Here is a 14266-nt window from a genome sequence, read left to right as displayed (position 1 = left end):
GTATCTCATTATCCCCAAAATAGAAAAACACTAATTCAAAGGGATACATGCACCCCTATTTTTATAGCAGCATTATTTATAATTGCCAAATTATGGAAGCAGCCCAAGTGTCCATCGATAGATGGATGTGGCATATATATATATATATATACACACACACACACACACACACATATATGTATATGCTTATGTATATATATGTATATACCTATGTATATGTATATATATATATATATATATATACACAGTATATAAATATTAGAATCTTATTCAGCTATAGAAAAGAATACAATCTTCCCATTTGTGACAACATGGATGGAGCTTGAGAATATAAGTGGAACTAAGCAAAGTAAGTCAGGCAGAGAAAGACAAACACTGCATGATTTTGCTTATAAGAGGAATTTAAGAAACAAAACAAACAAGCAAGGAAGAGAGAGAGAGAGAGACAGAGAGAAAAGTTACCAGAGGGGAAGTGGATGGGGACATGGGTAAAATGGGTGATAGGGATTAAGGAATGCATTTGTCATGATGAGCACAGGGTGATGTATGGAATTGTTGAATCACTGTATCATAGGTCTGAAACCAATATAACACTGTATGTTAACTATACTGGAATTAAAATAAAATGAAAAAAAGGTGTCTGTCATGTTAACAGGGAGTCAATTAATATTAGTTTTGTTGGCCTAAATTTTAATTTTGGAGCATGCATACCAAGATGTGGGGCAGATGACAAGGACCTGTCCTCATTTGGTTTTCTAGGTCTCTTCACTTATCTGCTTTTCTTGGCCTTGCTATCTTTTAACTTCAGGGAAACCTCTCCCCACCTTCCCATCTCCTGATTGACCTATCACCCTCCTTCAGAACCTAGATGCAGGGCGTTTCCCTCTTAGGCTGACACTTGACTCCTTGTCTACATTTAGCTTAGAGAGGGACATACATACCCTGGAAAGTGTGGGTGAGACGTACATAGCACTGTTGGACCTGAAGGTGAGCCAACCTGGGACAAATGTGATCTCAGAGCAGGGCAGACTTGAAAAGTGTTGGAGAAGTGGTCCTGCAAGGCACCAGATATCTTTAAGGGGGATGAGAGAATTCGGGGAAATACCCAGGAATGAGGAAAAAGCATACTTGAATTCAGTCTCTTTCTCTAACCCAGGCAGATGGCCCTTCTTCAAGCCAATAAGGATCTCATTTCCAAAGGAATGAAGGAATTTAATATTCTGCTGGATCAGCAGGTAAGCCCAGGTACTGTTTCAAAAGAACAGGCCTGACTCTTTGTGGGTGGGTGTGGGCAGACAAAGGAGGATAATTTGGAGCTGGGAGAGTAATGGTGCAGTTAATGGGAACAATTAGAAACAGGGGATGCAATTCAGAGACAGGAAGATGTCAGAGTTTGTGAGTTATTCCTGAATTGCACTGCTGAACACAGTCTCCCTTGCCACCCCCTCATCCTGCAGATCTTTCCTAATCCTTCTATCCCTGAAGAAGCCATGGTGACTATAGTGGATGACTGGGTGAACTTCTACATCAACTATTACAGAACACAGGTGGTGGGGGAGCAGCAAGAGCAGGAAAGGGCTCTACAGGAACTTCGGCAAGAGCTAAATACTCTGTCTGCCCCTTTCCTGGCCAAATATAGGGCCTTCCTGAAGTCCTTGTGAACATCTGAATCACCCACTGCCTTCTCTCTAGCCTGGAAACCCAGGCCTACATCCATAAGAAGCCCTTAAATCCTTCCTCTGTGTTCTTCAAGTGCTCAGGCTCTGACATTTCATGGTGTTACCCTACCCTGACACTTTAATAAAGACTAAATTGGTTTGCTGGTCTTCCTGGCTATTCTGTTCTTTTCAGTTGTCCGTCCCTGATTTGTGTAAGCAGTTGGTTCCTTTTCCTTTAGCTCTGCTTTCTAGATATGATCCTGGATACTTAATTCCTTAGAGCAGAGGATAGTAGCCTTAAGTAACCACTGGGTAGTACTAAAATAGCCTGAAGAAAGGCCAGGCAGGCAGAGACTAAAGAAAAAGTTGCAGGGGGAAAGGGTCGTCAAAAAAAAAAAAAAGAAAAGAAAAAGTAAAGAAAAAGCTCTCCAGAAATGTGGTCCTGTGGCATTCTTGTTGAAAGACACGTTGTTGGAAGACAATTTATTCATTTAAAAAATTGTTTTAAATATTTATTTTTGTGAGAGAGAGAGAGCATGAGCAGGGGGAGGGGCAGAGAGAGAGGGAGACAGAATCCAAAGCAGGCTCCAGGCTCTGAGCTATCAGCACAGAGCCTGAAACAGGGCTCAAACTCACAAACAGCAAGATCATGACCTGAAGTGGGAAGCTTAACTAACTGAGCCACCCAGGTGCTCCATGACTTATTCATCTCAGGCTCAGTGGAATCAAGAGGCCACCCATCTTAATTTTCCAATTCCTTGCCCATAGCGCCTTAGCTTGAAAAAGTTCTAGGATCTCATGACTCTAATACCACAGAATACCTCCCTGTAGTATTTAGAGTTCAAGGGGATCATGGGAAACATTCAACACATCCCTTATTTTTCAGATAGGAAAACCGTTGGCTCCATAATTCCTCAGACTCAAATCCCAGGATTGGGAAGCAGAGATCTTGCCTGCCTCTGCTGTGCCAACCTTCTCCTGTCATTCCCCGGACTAGTCTCCTTTCTCTTCAGCCTTTAAACCCTATAAGCATCATCATTTTAGGGTTCTAGGGTGGAATCATGGCAGGGCCAGGTTCACTGGGTTTAAAAATCGAAATGAAAATGTTAGCAAGGAGTGTTCTGCAAAACTTTCAGTACCCAATAACCAGGAAAATCTCTGATGGGCTCAACAGGAGTGATCCCAGGATGGAGGATGTAGGTGGGGGAGGGGCAGGAAGCACAGGCCTAAGGGGCAGGACACACCAATCAGAGGTGGACACGGGGGGGTGGGGGGGCTGTTTTCTCTTCAGCCAGGAAGGTTTGGGGGTGAGATTGTTATCTCATTCCGGCCTTCAGCAAGTCTTAGCTTTGGTTCTATGCACTCAAACCTCTGGCTTTTGGTTTTGGAGCCTTGGTAGTCTAGTTCAGGGTCCAAAGGGAAGGCACTCAGAACCCCCAGCCATCCTTCCAAACTTAGGGTGTGAGGATGTCAGGACTCATCAAGAGAGTGACAGCCTCCCAGAGAATCAGGCAGTGAATACTTTCAAGTGTGGATCATGGCCCAGGTGGAGGCCACTGTCTTCCTACTGTGCCCCTCAGGAAATTTCAGCCCATTAATGGGAACCTAGGGCCTGCTCAGATGGGATTGTTGCATCCACACGACTCCTGAAACAGAATGCTATGGGCACCAGTGACAGTCACAACAAAGTTGATTGCAATGAGAGGCAAGGCCAACCGATCAGGACCAACACTCTTGAGCAGAGTGCGGTCTCGAACAGCCAGGGTACAGAGTTTTTATAGCGGACCACATCGTCTTATCATCACCTAGGAACAGAACAAAGGAATAGTTCCCAGATGGGGGTTGAAACAGTTTAGACATACCCTTGCCCCAATCCAATCAAACACAATCCATCCCTTGATTGATAGGATAAGACTGTTATCTCCTAACCTATAGGGTGAAAACAAAGCTGTTATTTCTTAAGGCTACAGGTTAGCCCTACACTACAATTTAACCCTTACAGGATAGTTGTTAATTGCCTCACCTTTGCAAAAAGACTTGCACTACTGTGCATAGGAGGAAGAGAGAGACTGAAAAGCCATATGAAAGAAAGACTAGATTTACTCTGTTGCTGTATGAAGCTGAAAAGAATGGTCAAAAGCTATTTTGGCTCAATTAATGAAGACAAACTTTCCATAAATTTGGAACTATCTAGCCTTGGGAGCGCCTAACCATTTCTCAAATGCTGAAAGGAAGATGACCAATTATCAGGTAAATTGTAGTGGGAAATTCAACATCTAAATTTTATTTCAATTATTCTGTAAACTATGAAATTTAGAATTTGCAAAACATTTTTTTTAAGGACAGAAATCTATTAAAACTATACTGCATGTTCTTGCACTTCTATCACCCAGGCATCTGGCTATAAATCTACAAAGGAGTAAAACTTAGAATATTTTGATTTTTCAGAGGTATGAATTATCAGGATCTGATGGTCCCTAATAATACAATTAAAATTACTGGGCCAATTGTTGGAGAAATGAATAAAGTACTGCGCCAAAGATGGCTGATGGGACTAAAACCAGCTCTGGTCTCTAGCTTAGAGACCCCTCTTGGGGGGGTGGGGGGAGGTTTCTTCTTGCCCTGTTTGCTGCCGCGTGAAAATCCCCACAGATATGGAATCTGACAACTATAAATTACCCTCTCCACTTGCATTCGGGGCTCAGATCTTTGGAGAAACGGTCTCCTCTGAGCCCGCTGGTGTTAAATAAATAAGTCTCCAATCCTCCAAGATCTCTGAGTGCTGCTTGTTTTTTCCGCCACCGTTCCAGCCTGGTTCTGTAACACAATGAGTACTCCAAATCCATTACCATTCCTGCAGAAAAATAAAACCAAAATTAGCAGAAAGAATAATGTTTCTTTTGTTTTGATAGCAGTACCTGAATTAATGCTAGAAGCAAGATTATAAACAAAAGAATGAAATATTACAGCAATAACCCTGCTCTGATCCTGACCCTAACATTGACCTTGATCCCAGTATGATAGGAAAGATAGGATAAAACAGGCACAGAGGGAAAGATCAGGACTTGAGGTCCCTGGGTGGGGAAAAAACACATATTTTGGAACAATGCTGGGAGTGGCTGACCACAGCAAAGCCCCCAGGGCTTCAGTTTCCTCTTAAGAAAGTAATGGACACCACCTACTGTCCCTCAGGTTTCCCTTAGGAATTTCACAAAAGAGGTAACTAAAAATAAGTAGTAGACCATAAAATGTATGACCCACAAGGAACAGTATGGTCACAGACCATCTCTCATACAATAGAAACGAGCCAATCAAAAAGGAATTGATGGAGTCTTGGGATGATGGTGGGGTTCAGAGCTGATGGCCAAGAAAGAATTCTTGAAGACATCTTTGGTGCAAAAAGGTGATTTTATCAAAGCATGGGGATAGGACCCAGGGGCGGGAAGAGCTGCACTGGGGTTGTACAGAGTGACTGCTTATACACTGTGGAATTTTGGGGGATGTAAATTCAAGAGGAAGTTTCTTAAAGGGATTTCCATATGCTAAAGAGGATTTATAGATTACTGGAGACCTAGCTCTTGTCAGGGTAAGGTTGTTTTCCCCTCTAGCAAAGCATTATCATTAAGATAGTAGGGAGCTACTGATTAGGCTATTGATGAGATACTTGTAAGCTGATGGAGACTATCAGTTTAACCATTTGTTTTCTGTCCTTCCCTTTGTTCTTGGGCAGCCAGGAGTGCCTAGGGAATATCACACATATCCCACCCTGGGGTGAAGGGTTGTGCTAGCTTGTGCTTGGCCCTTAGCTTGCCTTTTTGTCCCTTATCGGAATGACTAGGCATTTAATTTTTTTTACATTTATTTATTTTTTTGAGAGACAAGAGAGACAGAGCACAAGTTGGGGAGGGGCAGAGAGAGGAGACGCAGAATCCGAAGCAGGCTCCAGGCTTGAGCTGTCAGCACAGAGACTGACGCGGGGCTCGAACTCACAAATCGTGAGATCATGACCTGAGTCAAAGTCAGACGCTCAACCGACTGAGCCACCCAGGTGCCCCAGAATGACTAGGCATTTCGAGTTACCTAGCCAATAACGGTAGGACCTGAGAAGAAACAAGGAAGTAGGCAGTTAGGAGGTGGGTACCAAAACCTTATAAAACAAGGACCCTTGCTTATAGTCATAGTTATTCACCTTCAAATGCCCCCTCTCTGTAAAGAGAGCTTTCAAACTATTCTTACTTTCTCATACTCTAATAAGCTTTTGCCTGCTGCTTATTTTATTGTGTCCACCTCTTCATTCTTCAAAGCAGAAAGACAATGAACCCCTGTATTGAGGTAAAAAAAAATCCTGCAACACTTGGGCTGACTCTGAACTTTAACCTCACTTTTAATCTCACCTGGACCCATGGGCTGACTTTGAATTTTAACTTCGCATTTAACCTTACCCTGACCCTGATGAAGAGGGAGCATGGGGCAAGCTGAGGGCAAAGTGCAGGCTAACAGCACCCCCTCCTCCCACCCCCACCACTGTGGGACATGTATGATATTCCTTGGACACTCCTGGCAAAACCAGGGAAGAACAGAAAAAAAAAAAAAAAACAAATGGTTAAACTGATAAGAGTCTCCACCAGTCTACCAGGAAAAGGCAATCCCATTATAGTCTAAAGTCCAGGAACTCCCTACTATCTTAATGTTAATGCTTTGCTAAAGGGGAAACCAACCTTAGCTTGACAATATCTAGACCTCCAGTAAGTCTTTAGCATGTGACAGTCTCTTTGGAGACTCTCTCTCCCCCATCTGCATAAAATGGTCACCCCCCACACATACAGTGCAGGTCTTCCTGCCCCTGGGTCCTCTCCCTATGCTTTAATAAAATCACCTTTTTGCACCAAAGATGTCTTTAAGAATTATTTCTTGGCCATCAGCTCTGGACCCCACAAACCCCCCATTACCCCAAAACTTCATCACTGACACTTACCAAGTCCCACTTGACCTTGATCCTGACAATTACAGACACTCTTTTTTTTTTTAATGTTTATTTTTGAGAGAGAGAGAGAGAGAGAAAGCAGAGTGTGAGCAGGGGTGGGGAGGGGGAGAGAGAGGGAGACACAGAACTCGAAGCAGGCTCCAGGCTCTGAGCTGTCAGCACAGAGCCTGATGCAGGGCTGGAACTCACAAACTGTGAGATCATGACCTGAGCCGCAGTTGGACGCTTAACCGACTGAGCCACAGAGGCGCCCCTACAGACACTTTTACTCTCCCAAATGTCCCTGACCCTCATGCTAATATCTCTCATTTTCACCCACATACTGATCCTGATGCTGAACTAGACCCTGAACCTTACCTGACTCTAACTTTCACCCTGATTCTGACCCTGACTCTCAACCCGAAACTTGTTTTGATCTTTACCCTGAAATTGACCCTCACTATGACCTTACTATAACCGTGACAGGGACTCTAACTCTCAGCATGTGGCTCACCCTGTGATCATGACCTTTACCTTCACCTTCATATGAACCCTGGCCAAGAAACTTACTAAAGCCCTGGCATTCAGGCTGACTCTGATTCTGAACCTAACACTTCACCTGACCCCTCACACTGACCTTGATCACCAACCTGACACTAACACCCTGACTTTGATCCTGAAGCTGATCCTGACACTACTACTACCAAGACCCTGATACTGACCTAAGCTAGCAAGCTTTCCTGATGATGACTTTCATCCTGACACTGACCCTGTCCCTCAACTTGATCCTTATTCTTACCTGAACCTTCCTCTCACCAAGACCCTGACTATTTTCAGAGTAAAATTGTAGTGTAGGGCTAATGGGTAGCTTGAAAAATAACAGCTTTGTTCTGACACTGAAGGTCAAGAGATAACAGCTTTGCTTTACTCTTGTAAATTACGCTTCATACTCTTGTAAATCAGGCTTTACCAATGAAGGAAACAAAAGCTCAAAGAAAAGAGCATCAGAGGCAAGGTCAAGGAGATCCACTGGTTGCAACTTAGCGGCAGAAAGTGTAAAATAATCACCTCATTCAGCAACTGTTTCTTTTTTTTTTTTTTTTTTAATTTTTTTTCAATGTTTATTTATTTTTGGGACAGAGAGAGACAGAGCATGAACGGGGGAGGGGCAGAGAGAGAGGGAGACACAGAATCGGAAACAGGCTCCAGGCTCTGAGCCATCAGCCCAGAGCCTGACGCGGGGCTCGAACTCCCGGACCGCGAGATCGTGACCTGGCTGAAGTCGGACGCTTAACCGACTGCGCCACCCAGGCGCCCCTCAGCAACTGTTTCTAACTCATCTGGGAACTCTTTCTCTGTTCTGTTCCCAGGTAATGATAAAACTATGTGATCGGCTTTAAAAACTCTATACCCCGGCTGTTCAGGGCTGCACTCTGATCAAGAGTGTTGGTCCTGATCGGTTGGCCTTGCCTCTCATTGCAATAAACTTTGTCATGACTGTCACTGGTGTCCATAGCATTCTGTTTCAGGAGTCGTGTGGATGCAACACTATGAACATGAAACAGACTCTGAACCCCAATATATTCCGCATTATGACTAATCCTGACCATAACTTTCATTCTCAGCCTGATCCTATCACCAAGAATCTGATGTTTATACTGACCTTCACCCAAACCCTGACTTCAAGCCTAAAGCCTACCTATCCCAGACCCTCATCTTCAACTTCACTATACATCTGACCCATATTACTCAATTTCACCATACACCCTATTTTTATTTGACCTTCAACCTAAATCTAAAATAATACCAATACTCAAATTTACTCTGAGACTTTCACATTCACCCTAATACTGATCCTCAAGCTGATCATTATTCTGAACCTCATACTGAACCTGACCAACTTGACCCTGACCCTGAACTTTACCCTGAACCTGACTCTGATAATCACCCTACATTAAAAACAATCTGACCTTGGGGAGCCTGGATGGCTCAGTCAGTTGAGCTTCCAACTTTGGCTTAGGTCATGATCTCATGGTTCATGGGTTCAAGCCTTGCATCAGGCTCTGTGCTGACAGCTCGGAGCCTGGAGCCTGCTTTGGATTCTGTGTCTCCTTTTCTCTCCACCTCTCCCCTGCTCATGCTCTGTCTCTCTCTCTCTCTCAAAAATAAACATTAAAAAAAAACCCTGACCTTAACTCTGATTCTGAAGCTAACACTGACCTAGAATCAGTATTAACTGAATCTTTACTGACCCTCACCCTGACCTGAATCCAAAGCTAGCCATTACTTTTACCATGAGCTTGATACTCTCACACTTACCTGACTGTGGTCCTCACCCTGTCCTCAGTCTTACCTAATCCTTGATACGACCCTCACTCTGAGGTGGACTCTGAACTTGACAATTATCCTGACCTTGAACTTTACATTGACCCTAACCCTAACCCTCATCTTGACACTCACTCTGACATTAAATTTGACTTGGTTACCATCATGTTGAAACTGACCCTAGTGATGCAGGCTGGCTGGGTCCAAGGACCCAGGGAGGAGCCCATAGGACTAGTCAAAAGGGTCCTTGGCTTCATACATGATAGAAATTTAATGTGAGCTGAGAGGAAGTGAGAGTAGAGTTTATTATAAAGGGGGTGTAGATATGGACAGAGCATCTGGGAGACTTAGAAAGAGTGAGTCTCTTTGCTTGGTTTCTGAGGTTTTTATTGAGGATGGTTATTTGGTGCCTGTGTCTTTTTAGCAACCTAGGAACAAAGATGAGTGTTTAGGTGTTCTCCATAAGTCACTTATGCCCTAGAGCTAGGGGTCCTGATGAGGCAGTGGTCTTGGAAAACATTCATGATGATCCCACAGGTCACTCCTTAGATGTCATCTATTGTGCTGGAAGACTCCAAAGAAATCATTAAATCCTTGATCTTTACAAGGAGGGCACACATTATCTGTTCTATAAAGCATGCATAAGGTGGGAGTGTAGGTCCTAGCAAGAATAGAAGCAAAAATAGGAGCAAAAAAATTCAGTTTTTCATGGGGTCCCTTTAGCTTTCCTGTCTCGTTAGGATTACTTTTGACTGACCTTCACTCTGCCACCAAACATGATACAGACCTAATTCTGTCAAATGACTCTCACTTTAACTCCTATCCTGACTCTGGCCTAAAAACTGACCCTGACCTTTACACAGGATATGACCCTGAACCACACCCAACACTGACTATGACTATGTTCCTGATATTTAACCTGACTCTGACCCCGATTTTTGTACAAACACTGACTCTGATTCTCACCCTCAACATGACCCTGAGCTGATCCCTGACTCTGTCTGTGACCATCACACTATTCCTCGTCCCCTCTATGAAGCTAATCAACCTGATCCTGACTGTGATGATCACCCTGACTCTGACCCAAACCCTTACTCTGAAGATGAATCTTTATCTTGACCTTTACTTAATGCTTACTCTGACCCTGACACTCAAAATCACCCTAAACTCAACTGTCAACCTTACGCTCACCATTAACCTAACATTACTCAGATCCTGATCCTCATCAAGACCCTGATACTTGCCCCAGCCTTTCCCTGAACCTTGCTGAAACTTCATGTACCCACTCTTCTTGACCCTGATCGTCATTGTGACCCTGAAACAGACACTGAAACTCATTCTCACCCTGACCCTTACTTCTCTTGCTCATACAACTCTGACCCTGACTCTCATATTCACTATGCTACTGACTATGACCCTTAACTTGACCATGACCCTGATCCTCTCCTTGACACTTTTACCCAAACCATTCACTGAATATTAAACCTATACATATCTTAGACTTGATCCATATCTCTTTATGAATAGTTCATGAAAGGTTCATACAAATACTTTCTCTGAGTCTGTCAGTTGTGTTTGCATTCTCTTGAAGATCTTATACTTCTAACAAAAGCTAATTCAAAATGTATCATATACCTAAATGTAAAGCACAGGGGCGCCTGGGTGGCGCAGTCGGTTAAGCGTCCGACTTCAGCCAGGTCACGATCTCGCGGTCCAGGAGTTCGAGCCCCGCGTCGGGCTCTGGGCTGATGGCTCAGAGCCTGGAGCCTGTTTCCGATTCTGTGTCTCCCTCTCTCTCTGCTCCTCCCCCGTTCATGCTCTGTCTCTCTCTGTCCCCAAAATAAATAAACGTTGAAAAAAAAATTAAATGTAAAGCACAAAAGTATAAAACTTTATGAGCAAATATAGGAGAAAATCTGGGTGACCTCAGGTTTGGTGGTGAATTTCTAGATATAACACAAAAAGAAGAATCCACAAAAGAAAAATATGAGAAGTTGGATTTTATTATAATTAATGGGATAAAATATTTGTAAAACACATATCTGATAAATGAAGTGTACCCAAAATATACAAATAATTCTTAGAATTCAACAAGAAAACAACTCAATTTTATTTTTATTTTATTTTTAGAAGAATATTTATTTATTTTTGAAAGACAGAGAGAGTGTGAGAGCCAGGGAGGGGTAGAGAGAAAGGAGGACAGAGGATCCGAAGTGGGCTCTGCACCGACAGCAGACAGCCACATGTGGGGCTCAAACTCACGAACTGTAAGATCATGACCTGAGCTGAAGTTGGTCTTTTGACCAACTGAGCCACCCAGGCACCCCAGAAGCCAACTCAATTTTTAAAAATGGGCAGAGACATGAAAAGACCATTCATGAGGAAGATATACATATGGCAAGCAAGGATATAAAAAGATGCTCCCCATTATCTATCATTAGGCAAGTGCAAATTAAAACAACAATGTAATACCACTATACACCTATTAGAATGGCTAAAATACAAAACAGTGACTAGACCAAATGCTGATGAGGAAGTGGAACAACAGAAATTCTCAGCATTGCATACAAATGGATACATATAGAAATATTCAGGGACACCTGGGTGGCTCAGTTGGTTAAGTGTCCAACTGGTCAGGTCATGATCTCTGTGACAGCTCAGAGCCTGGAGCCTGCTTTGGATTCTGTGTCTCCCTCTCTCTCTGCCCCTCCCCTGCTCATGCTCTGTCTCTCTGTCAATAATAAATAAACATTAAAAATTAAAAAAGAAAGATTTATAGATATGTGTATATACATAGGTTGTATACAAACATAGATTTCCTTGTTCTGTCAGCTGAGAGGACCAAAAAGTAAAAACAATAGGCACATGCATACCATTTATAATCACCCAAAACTGGAAGCAACCATGATGTCTTTCAATAGGTGACTGGATAAACTCATTTACACCTTTACAATGGAATATAATCTGGCAATGAAAAGAAATGAGCTGTTAAGCTGTAAAAATACATGGCAGAACCTCAAATATATGGCTAAGTGAACAAGGCCAATATGAAAATGCTACATACTGCATGATTTTACTTACGTGACATTCTGGAAATGGTAAAACGATAGAGACAGTTAAAAAAAAAAACCCAGTGGGTGTCAGGGAGGAAGCAGGAGGCAGAGAAGTTAACTAGATGAAGCATAAAAGATTTCTTTGGGTGGTGAAACTATTCTGTATGATACTGTTGTGATGGATATGTGGCATTATTCATTTTTCAAAATCCATAGAACTTTACAACACGAGTGAACTTTAATGTATGAAAAGTTAAAGAAAAATTATTTAGTTAAGTCTAAAGGTTTCAGGAAAGAATGCAGAATGTGATAAGATAATCCAATTGTATTATAAATGTACAAAATAGCCTCTCTGAAGGGGATAGAAGAATGAAATGTGTTAACCTAAGTGACTTTGGAAATGATGGAGTCTAAAAGACTAAGGCAGAAGTAATTGCACATACACACTGTACTCTAATTGATAAAATTATTTCCCACAGAAGTGCAAGTTAATAATTCTGATACTGTTATACATGCACACTGTAATTAAACAATGAAGTGAACAGATGGTTGGAATTTGGTTTCTCAGTGTTGGGGTGGGAATTGAGAGGACAGGCAAGGAGGAGTTTAGAATGATCCATGTGGCAGTGGATTAGAGTTAGAAATAGTGTGAACATATTCGTAGGAGGGAAGTCAGCATTATGGCAGCATAAGTTGTTCCTTTTTTTCTCTCCCCCTTTAAAATGAACTAATTAGCATCCATAACTGAACAAATGTGCCTCTGTACATTACATCAAATAATCCAGGAGGTTTCTAGCCCACATCTCTATCTGAGAATAAACAAAGAGAACTTTGGTAAGGACTGAAGATTCAAAGGAGTCAGCAAACCTGCTCCACTCCCACTCACCACAATTGAGGGAAAAAAGACCGTGGAGAATGCAAAACTGTAAGATACACACCAACAAGAGAGAGTTCGTGGAAGAATTCCCCCCTCAGCTTGCCTGAGATGTGCCTTGCAAGATACTAAAAAGAATTCTTCATGCTGAAGTAAAAAAAAAAAAAGCTAATTAGAGGCATAAAAACATGTGAAAGTAACATTCTAGTAAAAATGAAAGATACCTAGAAATAGAAAACTGTAATTCTAGTTAGAATGGTGTATTAACTACAAAATGGTAATATAAAGGTTAAAGGAAAAGGGTATTAAAAATAACTATAGCTGGGGGCGCCTGAGTGGCTCAGTCCGTCAAGCATCTGACTATTGGTTTTGGCTCAGGTCATGATCTCACAGTTTGTGGGATTGAGCCCCACATCGGGCTCCTTCCTGACGGCATGGAGTCTGCTTGGGATTCTCTCTCTCCCTCTGTGCTCTTTCCCTGTTAACACTCTCTCTCAAAATAAATAAATAAACTTTAAAAAATTAAAAAATAATGACTATAGCTTAGAAATAAACCAATGCCTGTATGGTCAATTAATTTACCACAAAGGAGACAAGAATATAAAACGGGGAAAGGATAGTATCTTCAATAAATGGTATCGGGGTGCCTGGGTAGCTTAGTTGGTTAAGCATCCAACTTCAGCTCAAGTCATGATCTCATGGTTCATGAGTTTGAGCCCGCATCAGGCTCTGTGCTGACAGCTCAGACCCTGGAGCCTGCTTCAGATTCTGTGTCTCCCTCTCTCTCTGCTCCTCCCCTGCTCATGCTCTGTATCTCTCTCTCTCTCTCTCTCTCTGTCAAAAATAAATAAACCTTAACAATAAAAAATGGTATTGGAAAAACTAGACAGCCAATATAAAAGAATGAAACTGACCACTGCCATACACCACATACAAAAATCAACTCAAAATGGATTGAGGACTTGAATATAAGAGCTGAAATCATACAACTCCTAGAAGAAAACATAGGGAATAAATTATTTGACATCAGTCTTGGCAATGATTTTTTGGATTTAATATCAAAAGCAAAGCAACAAAAGCAAAAGTGAACAAGTGGGAGTACCTCAAACTAAAAAGCTCTTGCCCAGTAAATGAAGCTCTTAATAAAATGAAAAAGAAATCTACTAAACAGAATCACATATTTGCAAATTTTAACCAGCAAGGGGTTAATATTCAAAATATAAAAAGAACTAATACAATTCAATAGCAAAAAGCCAAACCATCTCATTAAAAAATGGGCAGAAGTGGGAAGAGTTAAGATGGCAGAGAAGTAGGGGGGCCCTGGGCTTTCCTTTTCCTCAAACATAGCTGTATTGAGGTCAGATCACTTGGAAAACTCAGAAAATCTGTGGAG

The 14266-nt window shown here is 42.1% G+C and overlaps 1 protein-coding gene across 2 annotated transcripts; it reads left to right on the top strand.

Annotated features, from left to right (window-relative positions):
* The first annotated feature begins 890 nt into the window (after positions 1 to 890).
* Positions 891 to 1826, top strand: AHSP (alpha hemoglobin stabilizing protein). Of its 2 annotated transcripts, none has more exons than XM_047087374.1 (3): positions 891 to 987; positions 1157 to 1235; positions 1458 to 1826. In XM_047087374.1, exons 2-3 carry the CDS (start codon positions 1161 to 1163, stop codon positions 1659 to 1661), a joined length of 279 nt encoding a protein of 92 aa, XP_046943330.1. In that variant the 5' UTR covers positions 891 to 987; positions 1157 to 1160; the 3' UTR covers positions 1662 to 1826. The 2 variants fall into 2 exon arrangements, with proteins under 2 accessions (XP_046943330.1, XP_046943331.1); XM_047087375.1 differs by having other exon boundaries at positions 915 to 987; positions 1161 to 1235.
* The last annotated feature ends 12440 nt before the right edge of the window (positions 1827 to 14266 follow it).

Source organism: Lynx rufus, unplaced genomic scaffold (assembly GCF_022079265.1).
Source record: "Lynx rufus isolate CCGP_SWC_20201006 ecotype Redwood Valley unplaced genomic scaffold, mLynRuf1.p SCAF_23, whole genome shotgun sequence".
Classification (NCBI taxonomy): Eukaryota; Metazoa; Chordata; class Mammalia; order Carnivora; family Felidae; genus Lynx; species Lynx rufus.
This window is presented reverse-complemented; position numbering and strand designations above follow the sequence as displayed.

Excerpts from the sequence above, each read along its gene's own strand:
- AHSP (XM_047087374.1), top strand. The coding sequence starts at position 1,161 with ATGGCCCTTCTTCAAGCCAATAAGGATCTCATTTCCAAAGGAATGAAG. Across the intron at positions 1,236-1,457 it reads ATATTCTGCTGGATCAGCAG|ATCTTTCCTAATCCTTCTAT; the intron begins GTAAGCCCAGGT and ends CTCATCCTGCAG.